Below are 26164 nucleotides of genomic sequence, written 5' to 3' on the forward strand. Positions count from 1 at the left end.
CAGCTATTTCACGATGTTGGTTAATTGACTCATGAAGAACAAGCAAACAATTGTAATATTTTTAAAATAAAAATTGAACTATATTTCGCACATTGTAAACCAACTGTATCAAATGTCTCAAAAATGCCGAAAGTTTGAAAGTTGGTAGTTCATACTTTAGGAATGTTAAACACTTTCAAATAATTAACTTTATCACAAATCAATTTGACGATATTATCTTGAATTTTCAATATTCCTTTATTTTGTGACGTCGTGATTTCATAAACTTTCCGACTCCTTCATGACGTAAAATATAATGTTTTATTGTGTTGCGGAAATGAAGGTTAAAAAAACCCGAAATTCAAAATAAGTAAATCTGAAATACAATCACATCTTGCTATTTCCGACTGTTTTGATAAGACAGTTCTTCTGAAAAAAATAAAATGAACAAAAACGAGTCTGAAATAAATTTTATAAACCTCATTTAGTTCGTATATTTTTGGTTTCGTATCTCCTAAATCTGCTCGTTTTGTCTTTTCTCCAACTGGTTCAAATAGATTCAGCCAGTAGTGTTTCGCGAGTACAGCATGTCCAAATTTGCTCAAATGAAATAGATCTGAAGCATAAAATGTCGGGTTGTACTTTCCATGCTCCTGTAAATATTAAAATTATTAAAGAAATTATTTCTATTGTTAACAGAGATGCTTATTTTTTTGGGATATATTTTTTTTGTTTCTTGGGAAATTTTTACAAGGAATTTTCAAAAAATGCCCAGTTTTCAAGCATACTGAAGTGAGAAATATTCTCAAATATATTTAGAAAGCTGTTTGAAATTGTCAATGCGACTTAAAAATGACTGTTTCCTGCTTCTAATGAACTCAATGACTGTTGTTACACACATTTTAATAATTGAGAAATATACCAAATTAAAAATTAATGTTCTCAATCCTCTATTTGAAAAAAGGTCTTACATCTCGATAAGAATCCGTGTATTCTGTTGCAAATGGTTGCACGACTACAGTAAAATCATTGGAATTAAAATGTTCGTTATTTTGAAAATCGTAAGATACATTTCTGTACCCATCAGACAAATCATCCAATTTTTTCTGGTTTTCGACGGTTCTTGCTCGTTTTCTGTAAAAAAGTTGTTATCTGGTTAAAACAGATTTTCATAGAAAATAATTTGCAATAAAAACAAAAAAAGCTACCTAGAAAAACACTAACCCATTTTTCAAAATTGACTGTGCTTCCTGAAGAAGTTGAGCTGGAAACATACCAACTATACTGACAATAGTTCTTGGAAGATTCTCTTTCAAATACAAAAGTCCTTTTTCAATATGTGATTTGTACTCATCAACTGGAATTGGATCTTCTAGACGGTAACCAAGTGTCCCGACATCATTTGTTCCTATCCAGAGTGACACAAGTTTCCAGTCATTTTCAATGTTAATCTTAATATTTTGAATTTAAGTTTAATCTTATAAGCTATATAATTAGGAAACCTCTTTGTTAGCTTTAATTCTGCTAACGAGTTCCTTTGCTTGTCTTAAAATATCATCACTTTTCATTCCACCAATCGCAACATTCAATCCTGTATTCTCTCCGTAATCGATTCCAGTACTTCCACCAAACAGTTTATTTCCAGTTTTCTCCGCAATTATACGAAAAATGTCTGGAATAATATTTCAAAAAGATTTAATTTAAATTAAGTTCATACTATAAACAGTCAAATGCCTATCGACTTCAAAATCCATTCCAGTAAAAAACGCGTTTCCAGGGTAACGTTGTCTCTGCCCAACAATATTTTCTGCGCGAGACCCAATCTTAAACAAGTAGATTTAATTCAAATATTTTTTGAAATGGACTACATTTTTTATATAAATAAAATAACTAACTGTCAAAGAATCTCCCATTGCTCCAATAACTCGAATATGATGCGGCTTAATCATATTCACATCATCCGGGTAAATTTCATGTGGATCGATAGAATTCAAATATTTCTCCAAAGCCATTTTTACTTCTGATTTGGCAACTGCTAGTGTTTGTGCTTCTGAATAAATAATTAATTCAATTTTTTAAAAGTTGGCTTAAAACAGACTAACCAAGATTCATTGCCTTAGAAGTATAATTTTTTACCATATTGGTGTAGTTTTCGAGATTTTCTGAAATAAAAATAAATGAACACAAGGAAACGGAGAGCAGTTTTTGCATTGTCTATCTCTCCATGTCAAGAATACTCTCTCAATTGTGTTGCAATGTCTGCGTCACTTACCTCTATTGCCACGAAACAGTAAGAAAAAAAGGATAGAGACAATGGTAACCACAAAAATAAATAATGTTACATTTCGATACCGTCTACTACATTTGTTCGTAATTGACGAAACAGTTCGAGATGTGCTATGATCTTTGTAATCCTGTAAATTTATTTGATTTTTAATAGTTTTCAATTTCTTACCTGTTTATCGACATTTTCCATATCACTTGGAACTCGACGATACCGGGAATTTTTATTCCACTGCAAAGAAACATATAAAGATTAAAAAATTTCTCAAACTTACAAAAGCCTGCATTTTTTAGATTTCTTTTGAGATGCTTTGGGATGCCCGTAGAATGTGAGAGTGGGGAGATAGAAGTCAAACAATTTCCAACGACTTGCACGCGTTTGTTGCACGCGAAAATTTCAAGCATTTATACATAGGTGGAGTAGGACTGCTGGGAATATTGTCTGAATATATTTATCCAGAACTACCGAATATTACATGTACAATCTTAAAAATTTGATTTCGGAAAACATTCAGTCAAATTGCCAAATTTACGAAAATTGGGGCTTTTTGGTAAATTATAGTAGGACATTGCGGCATTCGGATCTTTCAACGAACAACTTTTGCCGTAAAAATAAAAATAAAAAGTTAGTTGGGTAATTCATTTTTCTCATCGACTTCCAAAGTTATGAGCGGATGAAAACTGAATAATTGGAGCTTTTCGACTGAAAATTATTAAAAAACATTAAGTTTTTAGAAGTTTTACTACAAACATGCATACATTTGTGTGCCTATAGAGAAATAAAATAATCCCCCAGAACTATCATGACAATTAAAATTCAAATAATTGTTTTTATCTATAATTTCAATGAGTCTCTGAAAGAAGCTCTCAAAAATGTAGAATGCCGAAACATCGTCAACTAATATTTTAATTGATATTAGAATGTTTTGGAAGTTTTCTGATCGATGTGAACACTATAATCAACTTTCACAGGAACACAACTTTCAAAATTGTTTGTGTTGTGGTATCCACAGTATCTCCAATACCACCTGCGTCTCCACTTTCATTCAGTCTTCCCAAAAGATGCAGTTCATAGATTTCCAAGTGTTCGACAATATGCTGTAGTGTAGAAAAATATCGATTAAATATCGAAAATATCGATGTGATCTTTGTCCATTTGTGCAATCTGTAACCATTCAATCTTATCACTTTCCGTCTTTTTATGCATTGAACTGTCTCTCATTTTCTATTAAATTGTCGGGTTAATTTTACTATGTACGCCGATTTCATTGCAGGATGGGCCGCAGGTTTGTTTATTTTTTGTTGAGAAATTCTGTACCATCCAAATGGGAAGTTTCAAAAATTCGAACTGATTACCACATTATAAATTTAAAATTTTCTAGAACAATTATATTTTCTACTTTCAATAACGGCCAAAGTTATAGCTTCATATAAAAATAAAGTTTTTGAACGATTAAGATTTTTATATGACTTAAAAATTTCAATTTTAAAAAAGCATTTAAATATAAATGCACGATATCTTTTTACTGTGATTCCAGGTGGAGCTGGTCTCCTAGTTGGACATCCTTTGGATACTGTTAAAGCTCGCTTGCAGACAATGAATATTTATAAAGGAATTGTAGATTGTATGGTAAAAACTATGAAACAAGAATCTGTAAGTTAACATATTCAATTTGATTTGTACCATTTACAACTTGACAGGTCTATGGTCTCTACAAGGGAATGTTTGTACCTTTTATTTCAACTGGTGCTCTACATTCTTTACTTTTTGCTGGTTATGGAGCAGGTCTCAAGTTTTTAAATCCTGGTGATTCAAATGTTATGGCTCGTAAGGATTTACCAATGTCAGATGTAAGTTTCAAAAAAGTTTACTTTAATATTTTATTAGTTTCATACAGATTTTGATAGCATCTATTTGTGGAACTCTAGTACAAGTCGGACCAGTTATTCCTGTGGAATTGTTAAAGACCAAGCTTCAGGTGAGATTTTTATAGAATACAACTTTATAAAAATGTTTTAAAAAATTTAGGTTCAAAGAGAAAACATTGGTCATTTCTCAAAACACTCAAGAAATCTCTACGCTGGTCCATTAGAGTGTGCTCGGGAGACTGTTCGTGCTGAAGGAGTGCGTGGATTATTCAAAGGAGGAAGTGTTGTTTTTTGCCGAGATAATATTGGATACCTCTTCTACATTCCAGTATATGAAGGACTTAGCCGTTACTTTAGAAGCCATAATTTAGAGAATACATGGACGCAGGTAATAAATAGATTCTGTAACCGATAATAAAGTTGAAATTATTTCAGCTTTTTGCTGGAGGTTGTGCTGGAGTCAGTGGATGGATTTCTGTGTGCCCGTTGGAAGTTGTGAAAAACCGGATTCAAGCTGATAAAAGCCATAAAACATTGTAAGTTTGATATTGCTGCTTCTTGGAAAATATAACGATTTCAATTTCAAATTTCAATTTTAAACGTCGAAACTTATCTACCGTAGTAAAAAATTAATATTTAAATAGCTTTGAAAAATGCGGCTGGACTAATGTAGACTACCAGATACTGTTTAAAACTTAAGATTAATGAGCTTCCCTAAAAATATATAATTTCGCCCAAAAATTCAAAAATTGACAAATTAAATTCCATTTAAAAAATATTTGAAGTTAAATTTTTAAAGTTTTCCTGGAAATTTGAATATTTAATGTAGGCCGTCCAAACCAATTAAGTCTACAATATTATTAATTTTTGTCCTCTAACTCCATCACATGTTCGGAAAGATTCAAATTTTGTACGGAAACTATATACATTTAATCATTTAAATCTGCGTACAAACAATGCAAATATTTTCTTTATCAAAAAATGTATTGGAAACAAAATATTAATTATCATTGTACAACAATGATACTTATTGTTATCATTTACACACCCCTTTTGCACGTGGTTTTTATGAGTGCATATATTTAAACTCATTAACTTGTAATTTTACAGATCCCCAAAAGAAATGACTCTAAAAATCTATCGAGAAGACGGTCTCCGAGCATTTTATCGTGGTGGATGGGCGATTTCACTCCGTGGATTTGTTGTAAATGCCGTCATTTTTGTGGTTTATGAGAATACCTATTCGTTTTTTGATTGATCCATTTTCCCACGAACTCAAAATTGCCTTTTTGTTTGTATAAACTCAGTTGGAGATCACAAATGCATCTTTTTTCTCACAGACAATCTTATCTCTATTTTATCTCTTTACCACTATCTTATCATACAGGTGGTCCATGAATAACTCTTGATACTAGTACTGTGTAATTTTAATGTAAAATTGGTTGAGATGACCTAAAAACTTTAACAAACCGGACATCTCATCGATCTTCCTATCCGTTTTTCAAGGCAAAGATGCCGTTCAAACCATCATTTTTTTACACTTGCTTGGGTTGGCAGGGTCATTTTATGACCGACAACTGCTAGAGTTATCCACCTTTCTCGAGTTGTTCGTTGGCTGTTTTTGATATTTTTGAGGAGTTGTCACCACGAGATTTTTATTTAACTTTGAGAATTCTGAAATTTTTGAATTAAAAATCCCCGCATAGCACATCGATTTTGAAGATATTATTATTATTATTATTATTGTTGAGGGGGATATCGGATTACTGTGGTGAAACGGCAGAGAAAAGGCAAGAAAAACTAGAAAAAAATATATACAAATTTGTTCAAGCTTCATCAATTTGATGAATTTTTTTTTTCAATAACAATAATACAATTTTCTTTCAAAGGACCTTACTTATTCACTTTCATCAGATCCATTTTACAGTTTTCGATTTTATTATTTTACCCATTACATTTGAAGCCTTCTATTTCTATCTCAAGGATCTCGTAATTATTTGTGGAATTTACAAGTTTATAGTTTAGAGAAGCACTTATCCATTATTCAAACAACCCGTGGAATCAAAAGTTGATCAAAATTCAAACCTACATGCCTGTTTAACAATTACAAATTGTTTGTCTCTCGGCTTTTTTATATTTGTTTATTCGTGTCTATCAATATACCATCGAATTGATACCATTCATTTTCCAGACTCATGAGATTGCTCCTTCCTTTACTATTCTGTGTTGGAGCATTCTGTTTAGACAATGGTCTGGGAAGGACTCCACCGATGGGATGGATGTCATGGACCGCATTTTATTGTGAAATCGATTGTGTGAAACATCCGACAGGTTGTATCAATGAGCAATTGTACAAGGATATGGCAGATCAGCTTGGTATGTAACAATTTGTTTAAATTTCAAATTTATAAAATGGTTTAGTGTCCGGCGGATATGATAAAGTTGGTTATAAGTCAGTGCATATTGATGACTGTTGGTCGGAAATGGAAAGAGATTCTCATGGAATATTGGTTGCAAATAAAACACGATTCCCCAGTGGAATGAAGGCTTTGGCTAAATATGTGAGTGCAATATTCTAATGATTTTTTTTTGTTTTTACTTCAACTTATTAATCTTATTTCAAAAACTTCAGATGCACGACCGTGGACTTAAGTTTGGAATTTATGAAGATTATGGTACAAAAACATGTGGAGGATATCCAGGAAGTTACAAACATGAAAAAGTTGATGCTCAAACATTTGCTGCTTGGGATGTTGATTATTTGAAACTTGATGGTTGCAATATTGATCAAGCAATGATGCCAATTGGATATCCACTTTTTGAAAAAGAACTTAATGAAACTGGACGCCCAATTATGTACTCTTGTAGTTGGCCAGCTTATTTGATTGACCATCCAGAACTGGTAAATTATAATTTGATTGGAAAGTACTGCAACACTTGGCGTAACTTTGATGATATTAATTCCTCATGGAAATCTATTATTTCAATTATTTCCTATTATGACAAAATGCAAGACAAACACATTCCAACTCATGGTCCAGGAAAATGGCATGATCCAGATATGCTTGTAATTGGAAATAAGGGAATTACACTGGATATGTCTATTTCTCAATTCACTGTTTGGTGTATTTGGTCAGCTCCTCTTATTATGTCAAATGATTTACGAATTATCGGTGATAGTTTCAAGGATGTTCTCAAAAACAAGGAAGCAATTAAAATTAATCAGGATCCTCTCGGAATTATGGGAAGATTGATCAAAAATGTATGTGACAAACGATTTGTTTGAATAGTGATTTAAAAATAATATTTCAGAGCACCGATATCGGAGTTTATGTAAAACAAATTACTCCATCAAAGGGAGACAAGAAATCGTTTGCATTTGCTTATCTCAACAGGAACGAGAAAGAAGGATATGTAAGTCTAACAAAAATTGAATTTTTTGATTCTAAAATAATTAAAAGTTATTATTTCTCATTTTCCAGAAACGTATTGAAATTCAACTTGCCTCAATTGGTCTCACTGATCCTGCTGGTTACTATGTTCATGATATCTGGTCCCATGTTGATCTCGGTCTTCTTCGTTCAGGAGACAGTATAGTTGTATCAATTGCTCCAGCTGGAAGTGTCTTTTTCCGTGCCGACCTTGCATCGCTTCATCAACCAAAAGGAAAACGACGTTACAAATTTGACAATTCAAATGTTGTTTATGAATTTGAAAGAGAACAGTCTCAATTGGGACGATTTGATTTCGGAGATTACTTGAGAACCAATAGAGTTCAATTTTAGGTCGTTCTTCTAGTTGTATATATACAAAAAGTATCTCTACAATAATTTTTCTTGTATATTGATATATGTACCTCAAGCAAATTGATAAATGATCTTTAAATTTTAAAACATGTTATTATAAATCTGTAACCAGGCAATCACATGCTTCGATCTTCTATAGCAGCGGAAAATATTATTCGAGAAATATTTTTTTGGGTTTAGTTTTTTGCTGGATCAGCTACAGAACCTGAATACGTTAATCGGAGATGGGCAATTTTTCGTTCACAATGTTTCAAATTCTCAATTTAAAAATGAATCTTTCTCTACCGTATTGTAATCGAAGTACTGGAAGAATTTGTTCAAAAATTAGATTATATCACAGGGTAAGTTTTTTATAAAAATGCTTAATTTATATTAAAAATAGGTGTCCTGAAATTTAGGAAAAAAATAGTTAAAACAATTAAGCATAGAAAAATGAATTCTTGGCCATTGTAGATACAACAGAGAAACATGACCATATGATTTTTTGATGACTTGATAATTTTCAGTCGTTCCGAAGCAATCCTTCCCTCCAAATGTGTTTTATTATTGTGTTCCTCTTGTTCATCTTTTCCTTAATTATGTTCATGAAACTGAATCAAAATTCTTATTCTGGAAAAGAAATACTTGGTTATTTGTATGAGACAGCTATTGATCAATTGACCTACAATCATACACATGCTTTCATTACTTCTGCGTATTATTATAGAAATTCTAAATCGTAAGTTGGAATTCAACACAAACTTTCATTTAAAATATTCAGTCTTGGAGAAAATGCAGTTGCAATGATTGTAGCGATGAGTCAACGAACATTTAAACATCTTGAAAATCATGAAATTACGATTGTTGGTTCACGAGGATACCAGAATTTGAAAACCAAAGCTTCCATTACAGTGTTCGCATTAAAATGGAAATTTTGAATTAATTTAGAGCTTTTTTAGGGAAACTGCAGAACAAATGTCATGTGAGTATGTTATGGCATTGATACAAGGAATAACGTTAGAAATTCCTCAAAAATTAGAAATTGAATCTGCAGGAACAAGAGTTCAGGTAACTTTTGTGTTTCTAGTTCAAGGGAATCCTTGATGAAGTTCATAGAATGGTCTATTTCATGTAAGATAGAACAATGTGCATAGAAAACAAAAATATTAATGGCTAGCCCGATTTTTTGTAGACTTCGTTAATTGTGACTCCAAATTTTCTAATGTTGGTAATTATGCAAGAAACGAACTTTCTTTAACAGTTATGACTTGTCCCTTTGGGAACAACAATTTAAATGAAGAAATTCATTTTTGTATTCAATGTTTTATCTCATAAAATTTGATTCTTTAGATTCCGTTTCGAGAACCGCGTAAGAATTCACATTCTCCAGTCATTATCTGCATCTCTCCACAATTTGTAGCAGAGAAATGGCAATTATTTCTAATGAACATACATGTAATTCGTAGATATGGAGGACATATGCATATATACATAACTAGTATGGTTGAAAAACTTTTCAATGTTCTGAAAATATATGAAGATATGGTTAGTTACTCACTTCAATGTGATAATGATATGCAATTTTTAGGAAGCTCTAACAATTGATTATTGGATTCGAATGAAGTTAAAAAAAACATCATCTCCCGTAGCAGATATTATGAAAAATGTTGAATGGAGACATCAGGCTGGAGCACAAACCGACTGCCTCTTACAATACAAGGTATGCAAGCGTTTTTTTTTAAATTTTATTGCTGGGATTATATATAGAACACCTATATATTTGAACATCATAGAAGAAATAATCTCTCAATGCTTTATGCTTCAAAATAATAGTAAATTGCAGGAAGTGGCGGAATTCATAGCTTTTTTCGATATAGACGATATTCTTGTTCCTAACTTCTCCCACAATTATCATCAAGAGTTCTCAAGCCATTTTAATGCTTATCCATCATATCATTCAATATTTTATGGGAAACGAGACGTTTTTGTTGAAAAAATTTCCAGTATTGAAGATTTTTCATTTCGTCACTTGTTCTCAAATATGAAAATTCAAGAAGAGACTGGTTATGGAAAGTCAATTGTTAATCCATTGAAGTACAATTCCACGTGGATTCATCACTCAATGAAATTGCCAAGAAATAAGATGTTAAAAATAATGAATACGGAAATAATTCACATCAAGAATATTTTGGATTCCGAATTAAACAAAGATGCACCAATCCACTTACCGATAATTTATGGAACGGAAACTGAATCAGTTATTCGAGAAATGGATTTGAAAACTCTCGATTTTGATTTTCAGACGTAATCTCCCTTTCTGAAAACAACAAAATGAAAACATTAACTTTTAGTGTCTATCAAAATCCAATCTATAGAGAAGCTGCACTTAAAATGATTGATTATAACTTCTACACTCCAATTGTTTTCAATTGCTACAATGAATCGTTTTATCATCCATATTTTGTCGAGAAAAAAGACTTTAGTCAAATTTGTCCAAATGCAGATAACTGTCAGGTTAGAAACTTAAAATATGTTTTTTTCAAACATTTTAATGAATTGTTCTTGAAATTTTTTTTTCAAATTCAAATTTTGTTATTTTCATTTGACCGGGGTTCGAGAATCCAGCTTTCTCAAAAACGCAATTTTCTTCTTTTTTTCATATTTTTCGGCTGAAATGTTCAAAAAATTTTTTATCACTCACTATCAGTGACAGTGAATAGTAACAGCCGTTGTGGTTTTCACCCACACAGACCTTTCCGATAGATTGAAATTAAATTTAAATCCCTTAAAACATAATATTTCTATCATTACTGGTAATGTGTGAATAATTTCAGCTACCTCAGCGAGAAGATATCAAATGCATTCATTCAGATGGAGAATATGTTTCTGGTCCAGAAATGTACCCGATCACTTTCCATTATGCAGTTCATCCATTTTGGTCGAATGACATTGGATGCTACCAATAAAAACATCATAGCCCATTGTAAAAATGTCATAAACAGAACGATCTGTTTGTTGTAGATTTCATAAATATTTGTTATTTTTCACTGATTTTCGAAGAACATAGTCGGACACAAAAAATTGTGGTCAAACCACAGTGAGTCACTGCAAACATTTGGTTAGAGTAGCTGCGTGTACTTTGTGTCTTTTCGTCTCTTTTAGTAGCCACATGATATTTGCCAAGTGGTATACCGAAAAACGACAGTCTTCTACGTTTACCGGGGAATAGTTGAACAATGTCAGAGGAATCAAATAGTTTTCTTCCTGATATCAAGGTAAATTTTGAATTTAAAGACACTCATTAAAAAAATGTTAGTGAAATGCAAAACTGTTTGGATTATATTACTAAAACTTGTAAAAACTAATTAAATTCAAGCAAATCTTCAATATTTCGTTAATTATGTGAAAAAAAATAAATTGAAGGAAAAAATCATTCCTTTTTTTTACAAAAAAAAAACAATCGCACATTTTTAAAGGTTGATGAGAGGTATTGTGAATCTACTTCAAATTCCCAACAATCTGAAATTACAAATGAAACATCGAGAAATGTTCTTCCCGAAAAATGTGAGGTTTGCGGAAACCCTGCTGTCGGTTATCACTATGATGTAAGTTTTTTGTAAAATATTTCTTTGTATAAAAATGTTCTGTTTTTAGGTAGCAACTTGCAATGGCTGCAAAGCATTTTTCAGACGAACAGTGATAACTGGAAGACGCGTAATTTGCAGAAGAAGGAAAAATTGTTTGGTAGAAATGGAACCTAAAAGTGAGATATGAAATTGTTGTTCAAGAAAGTACCAAAACTCTTTAGACCGCAGAATCTGCCCCGGATGTAGATTTTCAAAATGTGAAGAAGTCGGAATGAATCCTCGCGCAATTCGAGCAGAAATTTCATCAGGCGGCAAAATTCTCAAAGACGAACTTATTGCGAAAAGAGAACCACGATCTAAAATTATGTTATCTGTAAGTATTATTGTTGTTTTTTGTATATCTGAATGATTTTCAGCCGAAATCGAAAGAAAATGAAGTGAGCAGATTGATTTCTGATTTGAATCTGATTGAGAATCAAATCGATGAACTTTTTAATTCAAGTTTGCCAATAAATTATGGAGATTGGAGAACACTTTCAGAAATAATTCAGATGAAGCCATACTTAAAAGTTTCAAAAATTCCAAATTTGAAATTGATACGAAATCAGTAAGAAATCCACTTTACTTCATTTTTAAATCTTATTTTTAGAATGAATGCTGAACTAGCTGGATATGCACATAACGGTAGTCTTGCTATGGTTGAATATGCAAAAATGCTCGATTTCTTTCCAAAAATATCAAAAGAGACTGCCATAAAATTGGTTAAGCATGGATTATTCATGTGTGGATCACTATCGTTCAGTCGTAGATCAATTCAAAAGTACAACTCCGATATCTTACGTTTTACTGATGGCTCTGTGGCAGGAAAACCAAAAACTAATTGGAATGGAGTAATGTTGGATCATAGAAGAATAGCCCAGAAAACATTACATTCAATTCTTCGTGTGAAATTGGATTATGTAGAGTATTTATTTCTCAAAGCGATTACGATGTGTAATCCAGGTGGGTAAAATATTTCTTGAGCTCAATTACTAGAGTCAAATTTAAGCTGTCTCCGATTTTCCTGCTGAAGATCAGAAAATAATCGATAAACACAGATTTAATTATGCACAAAGCCTTCTCAATTATTGTTTGAAACAACATGGACAGATTCACGGTGCTGATCGATTTGCATCAATACTATCAATTATGTCAATTATGGAAGTGCAGCAAAAAGAAGAGAAAAGTTGTTTTTTCGTTTTCCGTTCAATTTATTCTGAATTTGATGTTTTTGTCAGTCCTTTATTCGATGAAATTTCTAATTATTAAAATAATTTTTCTATTAAATTGTTTTTGTTGAACTTTCATTTTTATACCAAATGCAACTTGTGTTTAGTTGTACATTTATTGAATATTTGTTCGTTGGCTTTTGAAGGACATTAAATAGAAAATAAAAGCTTGTGATTAAATCACTGAGAAAGGAGTAGTTGCATGTACTGTGTGTCCTCTTGTCTCTCCGATTTTTTGTCCTTTGAAAACATGTTAGACGGATCCTTAAAAGTTTGTTTTTTTGGCAATTGGCTATTTCAGACAACAATTGAGCTCATAACTAAGCCGAATTCAACCGAAAAATAAACTGATTGTGCCCAAATGAAACATTTCCCGCCATTCAGCGTCGATTGTTGATAAAATATATTAGGAAGAAAGTTAGAGACATATATTTTAGTATAATAGTATAAATAAAGATACACTGTCAAAAAGATATTCACTGATTGGAATTGAAATTCTTGGAAAGCATCAATATAGTGTAGTGGAAACAAACACGAGTCAGAAGTACACAAAAGTTGAAAGTATTTCACCGTCATCTTTTCCTTTGTACCTTTTCACCCTCTCACTCTCTCTCCCTTACTTTATGATCTTTGTTGGACGGACGATAATCGGGAAACAGGCAATCTAACGTAATACTATTATACTTTAACTATGGACAAAGATCTAGCTGATATTCTTCCGGATATTGAGGTTAATTATTTGGTTTCTCTGTTTTTTACATTTGTTGAACATTTAGCAAATTATTACAGATAGACCAAAGAAGCCAAGAATCATCATCTTACTCAATTCTAACTTCTACATCGATCAAGTGTCCTAGACATAATCTACCTTCAAAATGTGAAATATGTGGAAATCCAGCAATCGGATATCACTACGATGTTTGTGTTCCAATTTTTCCTAAAGCCTAAAACTTTAGTATGTTTTCAGATCGCATCATGCAATGGATGTAAGGCATTTTTTCGTAGAACTGTTATCACTGGGAGACAAGTTGCATGCAAGAAATGGGGGACATGTTTAGAAGAAGAAATTCCAATAAGTTAGTAATTTACCGTTTTGGCTCACTTGTTGAATACTTTTATAGACCGTAGGATTTGCCCAGGATGTAGATTTTCAAAATGTGTCAAAGTTGGAATGAATCCAAGAGCAATTAGAGCTGAAATCTCATCGAATGGAGAGATACTGAAAAATCAGCTTCTGAAAAATCGAGAAGCTGATAAGTTGGTCATGTTATCTGTAAAAATATGAGTATTGATAAACGAACACCAAAAGTTTTCCAGCCAAAAACAGCGGAAGATGATCTGAGTATATCTATTTCTAAGCTAAGTTTAATAGAAAATAAAATTGACGATCTTTTCAATTCAAAATGGCCATCAAATTATTGTGATTGGCGTACTGTAACGGAAATCCTCAAAGCTCATCCAATTCTTGAAATGTCGAAAATTCCGAACTTGTCTTTTCAACCAAACCAGTGAGTTTTCTTACCTAATTGTTATTGAAATTTTTTTAATCGTTTTAGACTCTTCCCTGATCATGCTGGATTTGCTCATAACGCAAGCCTAGCTGCCTTGGAGTTTACAAAAATGCTTGATATATTTCCAAAATTATCAATTGATACTGTTCAAAAACTTGTCAGACATGGATTATTTATGTGTGGATCAATGATGACGAGCAGAAGATCTATTCAAAAGTTCAATTCAGATACATTACGACGTACAGATGGAACAATTTCTGGAAAACCGGCAAAAAGTTGGAATGGTGTTTGGGTTGATCATAGAAAAATTGTACAAAGAGTTCTACGAGCGTTTCTTCGTATTAAATTGAATGATGTAGAATACTTATTTCTGAAAGTTATAACTATATTAAATCCAGGCCAGTAACATAACATTCTTTGTTTTGCCAATCATTGTTTTCAGCTGTCTCCGATCTTTTTGCTCAAGATCAAAAAATAATTGAACGAGAACGGAACAGATTTGCTCAATGTCTTCTGACTTATTGCTTGAGGGAATATGCAGAAAATAATGGACCATCTAGATTTGCATCAGTATTATCAATAATTTCATCTATGGAACTACAACAAAAGGAAGAAAAAAGCTTTAACATTCTGCTCCGTGCGTCTTTTCCCGATGCAATTGTCTTGGTTAGCCCTTTGTTTGATGAAATTATGTCAGCATAATCAGTTTTTGTTTAATTTCTTTTATTTGATAAAAATAAATACGAATTCATTGTCTCTTGCATATTACACATGTTGTTTTGCAAATTTGTATTATTACTCCTTTTACTGCCGTAGTTTTATTGACACGGAAAGCTACAAAATTTTGTGACTACCGATGACTCAAATCACACAATTCATGGTTATACCAACGCCCTGACTCTCTAACATTTTGATCCTGTTGGTCTCGTACGTAGAGACGCAGAACGCACAAGAAATTTGAAGCGCCACTTGCAACCACATGGGAAGGGAGTACCATCTTTTTGCATATTTTGTGATTACTAATACATAGTAAATCACGAATGACTAGCGAAGAATCAACTAGCGACTATATTTTACCAGATATCGAAGTAAGTTGTTGGAAACTAAGCACGCAATTTTTTAATCGAAGTTTTCCAGATAACAGATGAGGAAACGAAATGCGACCCCAATACAAAAAATATATTACCGAAACAATGTCGCATATGCCGAAATCCAGCTGTTGGATATCACTATGATGTTAGTTTTTTTTAATACTCTTGATAGTCAAATCAGCAACTATTTCATTTAATTTTCAGGTAGCTTCTTGCAACGGATGTAAAGCATTTTTTCGGAGAACTGTAATAACTGGAAGACTACCAAATTGCAAGTTTGGTGATAAATGTCTAGAGGATCATAAGATTCCCAGTAAGAGATGTGCTTCATTCAAATTCAAATTCAATTTATATTTTTTTAGAGCCGGGTACCAGATTATGTGGATCATGTAGATTCTCAAAATGCGAACAAATGGGGATGAATCCAATGGCAATTAAATCTGAAATTATTTCTAAAAAAGGAAATATTCTTAAAATGGAACTGGTTAAAAAACATAATAGACAATTAATTGCAGTTACAAAAGTACGTTTTCGAAGATTTGCAAACATTTTCTCAAATTTAAAAAATTCAGGAAATAGCTATCGACGATGAATTCAGCAAAGTTTTATCGAAATTGAAAGCAGTGGAAAATAAACTCGACAATCTGTTTAATTCAAGATTGCCCAAAAATTATGTTGATTATCGACAATTTACTGACATTCTTGCGGAAAAGCCTACATTTGCTGTTGAACAAATTCCAAATCTGTCCTTTATTCCTGATCAGTAAGTTTTGTTTTTAAAATTTTCAAGATTTTACTGAAACTCTGTTGCCTTTTTGAGTCACTTCGGAGAGTTAATTACACTCAGAAAAAGTGAATAAAACTAAATGAAGCATCATGTTACCACGAACGACATTATTTTCAGGGTATTTCACGAGTACGGCGGTCTTGCACACAATAGCTTTCTCGCAGTTGTTGAATTTGCAAAGTTTCTCGATTTTTTTCCAAAACTGGATTCAGAGACACAACTCAAAGTTGTTCGTCATGGTGCATTGATGGTCAGAGGAATGATGAATACAGAAAGATCCATTCGAAAATTCCATTCAGACTGTGTACGTCGAGCTGATGGAAGCATTGCAGGAAAACCAATGAGAAATTATAATGGAATATGGGTAGAACAGAGAAAAATTGTTCAAAAGGGTCTACATGCATTCCTAAGAAATAAAATCGACGAAACTGAATATTTGTTGCTCAAAGGGATTGTTCTATGTAATCCAGGTTGGAAACTTTAAGTTTTCAATGAAAAACCAAAGTTTTTGTAGCAATATGTGGACTTCCTGAATCAGCACAGCAAATTCTGGAAGACGAGAGACGACGGTATGTTCGAAGTCTCTTGACATATTGTTTAAAACAATATGGAATACGATATGGTCCAGATAGACTTTCATCAATACTTTCAATAATGCCAATTATGGAAAATCAGCAGAAAGAAGAAAAAAGTTTTAATGTTATTCTTCGTTCTTTTTATTCAAATGTATCCATTTTGGTTAGTCCGTTGTATGATGAGATAATGAGTTCCTGATATGGATAAATTATTTATTTACTATAATAGTTTTGATGTAATAATTGCTGGTTCATTCAGATCAATAATAAAGTTTACCTTGATGACATTAGGAAATTATAATAAATTCAGTTTGACAGCTGTGAATACTGTGAATATTGAACTGATCCATGAAATTGAAGTAAGAACTTTTATTCAATTTTATTGTAATAATAGTAAAGTCGAAAGCCTAAAAGTTGTTTCAATGAACTCTTCTTCCGATTATTGTTCACTAGAGGCGTTTATCATCATTTTTCGCCGCTGCAGGTCGATTTTGTGTACTCTACATTTTCCCTTGGTTTGATAGACCAAAATGTTCATCAAATATTGACTTGATATATTCTTTCAAATCTCCTGAAGGAATATAATATTTGGCCATTGCCAATAACAAGAAGGTTAATCTAATCTAACTGACTACAAACTACAAGAAAGGAGAATACAACATACAACACGTCACTTGAAAATAAGAAAGGTTGGGTACGCAGGCGGCAAAGATATTTCATTGATTTTTGGAAAACTAAAATATGAGCTTTTTGGTGCTTCCACTGCATCATTCAAAGTAAGTTGATCTTTGCATACTGTTTAGAATAAAATTTATTATTGTTTTAAAAAGCATTATATGAAACTACTTTGCAGTGAAACTCAATCTTCCAGTTCCGCACTTGAGAAAAGTATACCTGAAAAGGACCTGAAAAAGGTATAAAATATATTACGACCTGTAAAAAAATTTTCTTTTTCAGCCCTATCAATTACTTTCCAAAAACCAATTTCCTGAAAAATGCGCGGTTTGTAAAAATGCTGCTATTGGATATCATTATAACGTAAGAAATGCATTCAAATAACGAACAATTACTCATTTCCAGGTTCCTTCTTGTAACGGATGTAAAACCTTTTTTCGGAGAACTATCTTGAATGGAAAGCGATTCATTTGTATGAACCACAAAAATTGTTTGGATGAAATCGAATCTGGTAAACAAAACTAATTAATTAAACTACTATTATAGTTTTCAGATGAGAGTCAACGACTGTGCAAAGGGTGTCGATTTGCAAGATGCATTGAAGTTGGAATGGATTCAACTGCAATTCGTGCATCAGTGAAAACAGTAGAAGGAAAATATTTGTTGGAAGAAGTGTTAAGAAAACAGAAAAATCGTAAAATACAGGTGATTCCAAAAGAACCTCTGAAAAAAACCCGTTTTACCAATCAATTCTAATTCAGAATTGATTCTATGTGACATACAACTCTACCATTTTCAGATGCAACAAAAAGATAATTTTCTGTCATTAATCATCAAACAACTTTCACACCTGGAGGATCAAATAGAAAAACTTCATTTTTCGACAATTCCAGATGGATTTGAAGACATGCGTTCATTATCTGAAATTCTTCTATACAACCCAGTATTTGATTCAAGCCGGATCCCGAATCTTACACCAGTTTCTAACAAGTTTGTTTAGTTTTTTTCCAAATTCTTGAACAATTATATACAGGGCACCTAAACTGATATGTATGACGTATATGCACAGTGCACTTTTGGCAGCTGTTGAAGCTTCCAAGACATTTGAGTTTTTCTCGAAAATCAGTCATGAAGCCCGAATGATTTTAATCAGACATGTGTCTTTAATTGGATCAAATATGATGAGTGCATCATTTTCAATGCATCATAGAAAATCGGATGAATTACTTTTACCGGACGGTACCGTTTTTGGAAGTATAGGTGGATGCTTGGCTTCAGAAGTTCTGGGAGAAATAAAATATAAAAATCAACTGCAACAAATACTCCATGCCTTCTTAAGAATTAATGTTGATCGGGTTGAATACATGATTCTCAAAGCCATACTAATGAGAAATCCATGTAAGTGTATGGGTTTGGAAGTTCCATTGATATAGAGTTTCAGCTGTCCCTGGTCTCACATTGGATGATCAGCTTATCATTGAAAATGAACGGAACCAATATGCAAAAGCTCTACTTGAATACACTATTCTTCATCATGGCGTTCTTTCTGGTCCTGCTCGTTTTGGTTCATTGATTGCTATTAATCCAATAATTGAAACACAATCGAAGAAGCAAAAAGATGTTTACGTATTCATGAAAACACTTAGTGCACAACGAGAATGCTCACATCCGCCTAAAAGTTTATTTGATGAAGTCATGGATTCGTGAATTACCGTATTTCTTCTATTAATATGGCTGCAATACTATTTTTCGATGGCCTTCCCGCTTGCAATACTAATAGGGAGTGCAAGACTATTAGGGAGTGCAATACCAATTTTCAGAACATTTTTCTGACTTTGAGCTTACTAGTTTTTTTCTGAAAAAGCTCGAATCTTATGTAAAAATTCAGAAAATTTGATTTTAATTGTAACATATAAGTTCAAAAACTTCAATCTCGTAGAAATGTTGTGAAAAACTGTTGCAAAATAGGCAAATTTTTTTGTTGAAATCCTGAAGTTAACAAGACGGGCCTGCAATAAAAAAGAGTAAACGCAAGGCTATTAGAGAGTGTAAGACTAATAGGGAATGCCATACTAATTTTCGGAAGGTCTCCGAGGGGCAATACTAATAGGGAGTGCAAATCTAATAGGGAGGCCATATTAATAGAAGATATACGGTAATGAATAAACTATTTGATTATACATGTTTTTTTTTCTGAAAAAATGAATATCGTTTGGAGTTTTCCGCTAAGCTAAACTGGCAATGGACTCCTATTCAACATATTCAATACAGTAATTTCTGATCTATTATGAACCACGTGAATAAATTCTCGTTCTGTACGTATTCACAATTTTGATTTTTAAAATTGTTCAAGGAGTGTACTGGAAGCCTGAAAACTGTTTAAAAAAATAGACAAAAAATATGCAGTCAATAAATGAAGATTTTGATTATTCTCACAGTTTGGCAAATAACTTTTGAAAACAACTTGAACTGAACTAAACTTACTTGCCTAGGAATTTTAGGATAATTGAAAGTTTAGTCAATATTTCTAGAATAAATTCTGACATTACTCAAAAACGTGAAAAATTAGAAGTTTATACATTAACGTCAAAGATCACCACCACTAAACAAATAGAGAATCAGAAAGAGAAGAAACGCAGACAGCTGAAGAATTGTCTTTTCACTCTCTTTCTGTCTAACGTTATGCTCGGTATTATTTCGCAATTTTTCCAATTGAACTCTTTTTGAATCTGAGTTACTTAAAAAAATTGATTGATTATTACCAGTTTTGAGGTTCTTTAAACCACTAATTTACCTTTGGAGTCAGTTTATTTTTCTCAATTCGCATTTCTGCGCCAGGCCAGAAAATTGTTCCAAAAAAAACTATAGTTGCAATCTTTTAGATTTAATCTTTTTATTCTTTTTCGTTTTGTTTCGAAACGATCAGCAGATACAGACTAATAATAGTAATATCTCATATTTTTGGTTTTAGTATAGTGGCAGCCATGACAACATTTGAAGAGTTTGAATCGCCATCAACTTCATTCAATTTTCAAACTTTTGATCGGTATGCATCTTAACTAATAGTATTTTTCTGAATAATAAGTGGTTTCAGGTATCAACCAGATTTCAAAATGATAGATTATTCCCATCAACAAGCAACACATGAATATCACCTTCCCGATCAGGAAGTATTCCAGAATCAAAATGAGTTTTCTGCAAGTCCCCCGGATATTTCGGTGAGTTTATGTGTATGTGCATGCTCCATTTTCTTGTTTCGTTGATCTCGTCCAGTGTTTGTTGACCAATTCAACAACGGGAACATTTATTATTCGGGTGCATTGTACTACGAAACAATTATCTTTAGGTCCGTAATGATGTGTACTTTTCAGTCTCCGTTCGCCGATGAAAAGATTTATAAAAGTCTTCCGAGGAATAAATGCCCTTCAAAATGTCTTGTGTGCAGAAACCCTGCAATAGGATATCATTACGATGTAAGTATTCAATATTTATTTCAAATTTGTATTTTGTTGACAAATTTTCAAATAATGAAATGTGAATGCTTCATGAATTCTTAAGCTTTCGGGGCACAGAAAGTGAGGGCGATCTTCATTTTAACTGCAAAATTTCAGGTACCATCATGTAATGGTTGTAAAACATTTTTCCGTCGAACAATTATCACGGGAAGAAAATTCACATGTGCTAAACAAAAGAAATGTATGGATGGAACAGAACCAGTTGGTAAGTTTCTTTTAATTTTAAGGGTAATGTCTTATTTTTTCAGATATGTCGAAGCGTCTTTGCCGAGCTTGTCGCTTTGCAAAATGTGTGGAAGTTGGAATGAATCCAATGGCAATTCAAGCAGAAGTTAAAACTGATGAAGGCAAAGTTTTAAGAAGTGAAGTATTGAATCAAAGAGAATCGCTAGGGGTTGTTTCATCTGTAAGTTGTTTTTTTTTTAAAATACATCTATTAAATTTCAGTTGATAGTAACCGAGGAAGATTTGTTAAGCAGAATGATTGAAAAATTAACATTTGTGGAAAGTAAGGTTGAACCATTACATCGTTCTGGAATGCCTCCTGGTTACAGAGTAAGTTAATGATTTTTTTTTAATTTGCAAGAACTTTAATTGATTTCAGGACATAAGAAAATTGGAAGAAATTCTTGATTCAAAACCAGTACTTGTTGTTACGGATATTCCCAATTTGAAATTCTGCCCTTCACCATGTGCGAATGAAAAAAGGTGAGTTTTTTATTAAAATGAGATTGAAAATTTTCCCACTTCTTTAGACCAAGACGACATTTCACCAACTACGTTCACACAAGTTACCTGGCTTCTCTTGAATCTTCAAAAATGTTTGAATTTTCTTCACAACTTGATTTGGAATCCAGAATTCTTTTAATGAAACACGCGACACTAATTTGTTCGAATATGATGAATGCATTCTTTTCGATTAACGAAATGAAATCAGATATTCTTAGGCATCCGGATGGGAGCATGTCAGGACATATGAGAAAATTCGATCGAGAGAATGATGTCATGACAGATCATGTCAAATTGATACAGAAGACATTGATCACTTTCCTAAATCATAAAGTCGACAAAATTGAATATCTTTTATTCAAAGCTATTATGCTTTGCAATCCAGGTATTTTCCTTGCCGTCATATATATAATTTAAACGATTACTTGAAATTTCAGCTGTGCCCGGATTAGATTCCTGGAACCAAGAAATCATCGAAAAGGAACGAAATCAATACGTTAAAGCTCTTCTAAATTATTGTCTCCTTCAACATGGAAAACTTCAAGGCCCAACAAGATTCGCAACTATTCTCGCAATGGCTCCAATTATAGAGAATCAATCGAAAAATCAAAAAGATTTCCATGTGTACATTAAAGCAAAGCATTTCCAGAAGCACAAAAAGATGGGAACAACGTTCAGAAAATGTATCAGTTGCATGTTTGATCAAATTATGGAAACATAAATAATCAATGTAAATAAATGACAATGTTTTTGTTTAACTGTTAATATAATCTGTTCATCCTCTGTATAATATTCTACCTCAAAATACAAAAATAAACATCTCATAATTTATTCCCCTAATTCAAACTACAAAGCATGATGGAAACTCTATACATTAGTCGTTTGTCGTTTCTTGTGGACGTTTCATGTGGTGCTGAAGTTAGGAATTTGGGCGATTTACCTACTTGATGTAACTTCTAAGTTTAACCTGACATTTGCAATTTTAAGAATTTTCCAAGCATTATAAAAAAAATAGTTCACACTTTTCATGTGCGAGTAGATGATAATTATGCAAGTTCAATCTTGCACAGGATTAAACCTACTAGTTCACTTCTGATTTTTATATATTAACTTATCAATGTCTTATTTTTGAAGATTTTTCGTGTGACAGAGGTTTCAAAAAAAAGAGATATTCAATCAGAATTCTAAAAGACAGGTTGTGAAACTTCAATATTTTCGAATATACCGCACTTGTAGTGAATTCAGAATATAATTTTCAATTTAAAAAACACAATTTTTGAAGGTACGCACCAATCACGCATCTGAAAATTTAAGAAACTACACATATATCAGCAATTGATCTTCAAAATTATAACGACAAAACTGAACTTCAAACTTTCAAAAATTCCAGAAATTAAAACGACTGAAGTGATTCTTGCAGAGTGTTGACTCAAAGTGACCAATTGGAGACCATACTTGTTAATTCTTTCAAAAACATTTTGATCGTCGCCTGTTACGTATACAAAAGAAGAGTACTGATTCATCAAATTTGGAATATAATCCCACCCACATGTAAGTGTCGATAGTTGTTGAATCGGCTGAAAACTTTTTCCGAAACAGAAAGGAGAAAGAACAAACATTTGATAGAGGCGATAGTCACATCATTTTCCACTCTTTTTCTCTACCATCCTATCTCTAATCAGTCTAGTCTTCACTAAATCAACCGTTTTTATATTCCATAAATTGATCCATTAATGTCTTCGAAGGATAGGTAGATATATTTATCTTGCGTTTATTTTATTTTTCCATAATATTCCAGTGATTCTCCACCAGAAACTTTTGAAGTGTGCATCTCCTCACCAGAAATACACAAAAAAGAAATAATGACTCCACCACAGAAATCAAAACCAAAAAGAAATCGACGGAAAATTTACAAAATTCTTCCACAAAATCAATGTCCATCGGTGTGTCAAATTTGTAGAAATCCAGCAATTGGATATCATTATGAGGTAAACTACAGTATAGTTTGTTTTATTGTTAGAAGTAGTGTAAAGGTTCACTAGAGCTACTTTAAAGATTACGATTCGATGAGTTATTCGATTTACTACATGAACGCTAAACTGAGAATATGACTTTAAAAAATGTTCAACTTTTCGGTTTTGAGAAAAATCAAAAGGCGGACACGAAACACGATTCCACAATTTAAGTTTTCAATACTATTCTGCCTTGGAAAATTTATTTGGTAGAAAAGTCTACATACAAACCCAAAAATCAGTATAAAAATTAAGCACTCTAAAAGAGTCTCACGTTTTAGGTACCATCTTGCAATGGATGCAAAACATTCTTCCGTCGTACAATTATCACTGGCCGTAAATTTAAATGTTTCAAAGTTAGTAATTGTCTTGATGGTAATGACGTAATCGGTGAGTTCAATAAGAGTCTTAATGAAATTTTTTTTTGATATTTGCGTTTTTGATTTCTGCCTTTTGATCGGAAACACATTTCCATTCAAATTTTACACACATTTTCCAGATACATCGAAGCGTGTTTGTCGAGCATGTCGATTTGAAAAATGTGTACAAGCGGGAATGAATCCAATGGCAATTCAAGCAGAAGCAAAGACTGATGAAGGAGAAGAACTTAAGAAATTGATCGCTAAAAAGTTTGAAAACGGAGAAAAATTAAATGATGGAACCGTATTTTTTAATGTACATGACAGATTGAATCAAATACTTGGAAAGTTGATAAAAATTGAAACAAAATTGGAAAAAGTTCATGATAATGGAATGCCAATGGGATTTTTGGATCAAAGAGATTTAAGCACTGCGCTCTCTTCAAAAGTTATCTATAACAATATGGAAATACCGTCAATGAGCTATACTCCTGTTAAAATTTCAAAAAACACCGGATTGTGAGTTTTTTTCAAAAGAAAATTCCAAAAATTTCAAAAAATTCTGAAGTAATGTTTAAATCGTTTTATGAGCATTGAAGCTTGCCTGATTGGCCAAAAATAAACAAAAAGCTCCAGGCAACTGTAAAAATAAATAAATAAAGATTATAATTGACAAACAGTATTTTTACAAATTGTTGAAAAATAAGTTCTGTGCGTTTTCAGGCCAAAACGAAGGAGTCGAAACTTTGTTCATTCAAGTTGTCTTGCATCTATCGAATATTCCAAAACATTTGACTTTTCAAGTGCAATTGACATTTCAAGTAAAGTACGTTTTTGGAACAGATTTTATCTGAACAATGACCTTATTCGATTATCTTTTGAGATTATAGACTAGCACCATTTTTGCAAGTATTCAAAATTAATATTAGACTTATTTCAGATAATTCTCCTTAAAAATACTGCACTATCTTGTGCAAACTTGACAAATGCTTATACAACATTCAGAAAGCTGAAATCAGATACACTTTTATACCCAGATGGTAGTATTTATGGGCCACCACGACGGAAAAATGGTCCTTTGATTGAAAAACAACGATCATTTTTACAAAATACGTTGATATCATTTATGACTAACAATGTTGATAAAACTGAATATATTTTACTAAAAGCAATAGTACTATGTAATCCAGGTATGTCATAAGTACCAAATAATTAATTTTCAAATAAATATTACAGCAATAATCGATCTACCTTATGCCGATTCAAAACATATTCAAAGAGAGCGAGAGGTTTACGCTCAGTGTTTGTTCCGATATTGTCTACTACAACATGGTACATTACACGGGCCTGCAAGGTTTTCTGCTTTATTATCAATATTCAATGTGTTGGAAAATCAACAGAAGGAACAAAAGGATTACTATTTATACATCAAACTTATACATAGTCAAAAACACAAGGATCCTGAGGTTTTAAAGAAGAAATGTATTAGTGTAATTTATGATCAGATTATGGATTAGAAAAAGAAATCTAATATGATAGTGAATAAATAGATTGATGAATAAAAATAATTTTGAAATGTACATGTTTACATTTTTATTTGAGTACAATTTGTTTCTTGAAACCATATTAACCATGAAGTCCATCAATTTTATCTTACAAAATAAACCACTCCGACTTGAAAATTAAGTGTGGAATTTGCCAGTACTTCAGCTTCCTTTAAAAAAAAATTCAAAATGTTTAATTCTTTTCCCAATTTTCTATGCGGTATTTCAGAACTTCAAACTATTGGGAACATTTTGAGACAACCCCCACAGCTTAAAAGTTTTCAAAATTGTTTCTCCGATAAAATGCACATATACCTAACTTTTGAATATAACCCATTTTCTCTCTGAGTTTTATCGTGATTTCTGTGACGAAACACTGAATGCGTACTGCTTTTATCCCGATTTTTCATTGATCTCCATTAAAAACATCACAGTTTTGTTGTTATTATCTGGTTTACAAAGAGTCATATTCAGCTGTACATACAAGGGATCTAATCGCAACACATTATGTGCACACGAGCTTTGTATCGCAAACAATACATCGCGGCTAAAAATTTTCGTTTTCTCTACTTTCTCATTCATTTATACTTCATGC

General features: G+C 32.3%; 10 protein-coding genes and 2 non-coding genes across 14 annotated transcripts; 10 read left to right on the plus strand and 2 right to left on the minus strand.

Moving 5' to 3' along the window:
• Positions 1–173: 173 nt before the first annotated feature.
• On the minus strand, positions 174–3405 carry R07B7.8 (Lipase_GDSL domain-containing protein). The gene is made up of 12 exons (NM_073628.6): positions 3243–3405; positions 2538–2704; positions 2435–2494; positions 2252–2393; positions 2082–2141; positions 1875–2029; positions 1697–1802; positions 1482–1651; positions 1204–1430; positions 951–1113; positions 459–632; positions 174–408 (listed from the first exon to the last, which is right to left on the minus strand). The coding sequence occupies exons 2-12, from the start codon at positions 2547–2549 to the stop codon at positions 367–369; spliced, it is 1311 nt and encodes a 436-aa protein (NP_506029.2). The 5' UTR covers positions 2550–2704; positions 3243–3405; the 3' UTR covers positions 174–366.
• Positions 2305–5549, plus strand: R07B7.10 (SLC (SoLute Carrier) homolog). The gene is made up of 7 exons (NM_073629.4): positions 2305–3548; positions 3801–3916; positions 3964–4113; positions 4161–4241; positions 4292–4519; positions 4567–4667; positions 5242–5549. The coding sequence occupies exons 1-7, from the start codon at positions 3515–3517 to the stop codon at positions 5387–5389; spliced, it is 858 nt and encodes a 285-aa protein (NP_506030.2). The 5' UTR covers positions 2305–3514; the 3' UTR covers positions 5390–5549.
• A 773-nt stretch (positions 5550–6322) lies between these two features.
• gana-1 (Alpha-galactosidase) lies at positions 6323–8020 on the plus strand. Its single transcript, NM_073630.9, has 5 exons — positions 6323–6507; positions 6553–6692; positions 6764–7393; positions 7444–7545; positions 7614–8020. The coding sequence occupies exons 1-5, from the start codon at positions 6327–6329 to the stop codon at positions 7914–7916; spliced, it is 1356 nt and encodes a 451-aa protein (NP_506031.1). The 5' UTR covers positions 6323–6326; the 3' UTR covers positions 7917–8020.
• A 141-nt stretch (positions 8021–8161) lies between these two features.
• Positions 8162–10960, plus strand: gtnt-38 (Glycosyltransferase family 92 protein R07B7.12; the record flags this gene model as incomplete). 2 transcript variants are annotated; one of them, NM_073631.3, is made up of 9 exons in its annotated part: positions 8162–8278; positions 8444–8655; positions 8698–8829; positions 8876–8984; positions 9267–9461; positions 9505–9636; positions 9760–10220; positions 10268–10430; positions 10751–10960. In NM_073631.3, 9 exons carry the CDS (start codon positions 8162–8164, stop codon positions 10880–10882), a joined length of 1653 nt encoding a protein of 550 aa, NP_506032.1. The 2 variants fall into 2 exon arrangements, with proteins under 2 accessions (NP_506032.1, NP_001122985.1); NM_001129513.1 differs by lacking the exons at positions 8162–8278; positions 8444–8655; positions 8698–8829; ... (3 more) ...; positions 9760–10220; positions 10268–10430 and having other exon boundaries at positions 10774–10863.
• 21ur-9450 lies at positions 8228–8248 on the plus strand. Its single transcript, NR_069679.1, has one exon.
• Positions 10961–11094: 134 nt separating the features above from the next.
• On the plus strand, positions 11095–12962 carry nhr-206 (Nuclear receptor; the record flags this gene model as incomplete). 2 transcript variants are annotated; one of them, NM_073632.6, is made up of 7 exons in its annotated part: positions 11095–11191; positions 11393–11521; positions 11571–11679; positions 11725–11876; positions 11920–12110; positions 12153–12505; positions 12552–12962. In NM_073632.6, 7 exons carry the CDS (start codon positions 11153–11155, stop codon positions 12809–12811), a joined length of 1233 nt encoding a protein of 410 aa, NP_506033.1. The 2 variants fall into 2 exon arrangements, with proteins under 2 accessions (NP_506033.1, NP_001294679.1); NM_001307750.3 differs by having other exon boundaries at positions 11153–11191; positions 12601–12638.
• A 443-nt stretch (positions 12963–13405) lies between these two features.
• On the plus strand, positions 13406–14984 carry nhr-208 (Nuclear Hormone Receptor family; the record flags this gene model as incomplete). The annotated part of the gene is made up of 7 exons (NM_073633.4): positions 13406–13501; positions 13561–13689; positions 13739–13847; positions 13893–14044; positions 14089–14279; positions 14328–14680; positions 14725–14984. The coding sequence occupies exons 1-7, from the start codon at positions 13463–13465 to the stop codon at positions 14982–14984; spliced, it is 1233 nt and encodes a 410-aa protein (NP_506034.2). The 5' UTR covers positions 13406–13462.
• A 250-nt stretch (positions 14985–15234) lies between these two features.
• nhr-207 (Nuclear receptor) lies at positions 15235–17020 on the plus strand. The gene is made up of 7 exons (NM_073634.3): positions 15235–15370; positions 15420–15518; positions 15578–15686; positions 15736–15896; positions 15946–16136; positions 16278–16630; positions 16675–17020. Exons 1-7 carry the CDS (start codon positions 15323–15325, stop codon positions 16932–16934), a joined length of 1221 nt encoding a protein of 406 aa, NP_506035.1. The 5' UTR covers positions 15235–15322; the 3' UTR covers positions 16935–17020.
• A 217-nt stretch (positions 17021–17237) lies between these two features.
• nhr-209 (Nuclear hormone receptor family member nhr-209) lies at positions 17238–19732 on the plus strand. The gene is made up of 9 exons (NM_073635.4): positions 17238–17417; positions 17449–17511; positions 17589–17649; positions 17693–17773; positions 17816–17921; positions 17964–18115; positions 18210–18400; positions 18444–18808; positions 18852–19732. The coding sequence occupies exons 2-9, from the start codon at positions 17477–17479 to the stop codon at positions 19115–19117; spliced, it is 1257 nt and encodes a 418-aa protein (NP_506036.2). The 5' UTR covers positions 17238–17417; positions 17449–17476; the 3' UTR covers positions 19118–19732.
• 21ur-14827 lies at positions 17988–18008 on the minus strand. The gene has a single exon (NR_069680.1).
• A 649-nt stretch (positions 19733–20381) lies between the features above and the next one.
• nhr-154 (Nuclear hormone receptor family member nhr-154) lies at positions 20382–22472 on the plus strand. The gene is made up of 9 exons (NM_073636.6): positions 20382–20456; positions 20505–20628; positions 20782–20883; positions 21022–21130; positions 21174–21331; positions 21373–21480; positions 21530–21633; positions 21681–22039; positions 22092–22472. The coding sequence occupies exons 1-9, from the start codon at positions 20395–20397 to the stop codon at positions 22373–22375; spliced, it is 1410 nt and encodes a 469-aa protein (NP_506037.2). The 5' UTR covers positions 20382–20394; the 3' UTR covers positions 22376–22472.
• An 836-nt stretch (positions 22473–23308) lies between these two features.
• nhr-153 (Nuclear hormone receptor family member nhr-153) lies at positions 23309–25626 on the plus strand. The gene is made up of 7 exons (NM_001368467.2): positions 23309–23404; positions 23453–23642; positions 23948–24056; positions 24166–24544; positions 24749–24851; positions 24966–25215; positions 25262–25626. The coding sequence occupies exons 1-7, from the start codon at positions 23388–23390 to the stop codon at positions 25540–25542; spliced, it is 1329 nt and encodes a 442-aa protein (NP_001355367.1). The 5' UTR covers positions 23309–23387; the 3' UTR covers positions 25543–25626.
• Positions 25627–26164: the final 538 nt, after the last annotated feature.

Source organism: Caenorhabditis elegans, chromosome V, assembly GCF_000002985.6.
Source record: "Caenorhabditis elegans chromosome V".
Classification (NCBI taxonomy): Eukaryota; Metazoa; Nematoda; class Chromadorea; order Rhabditida; family Rhabditidae; genus Caenorhabditis; species Caenorhabditis elegans.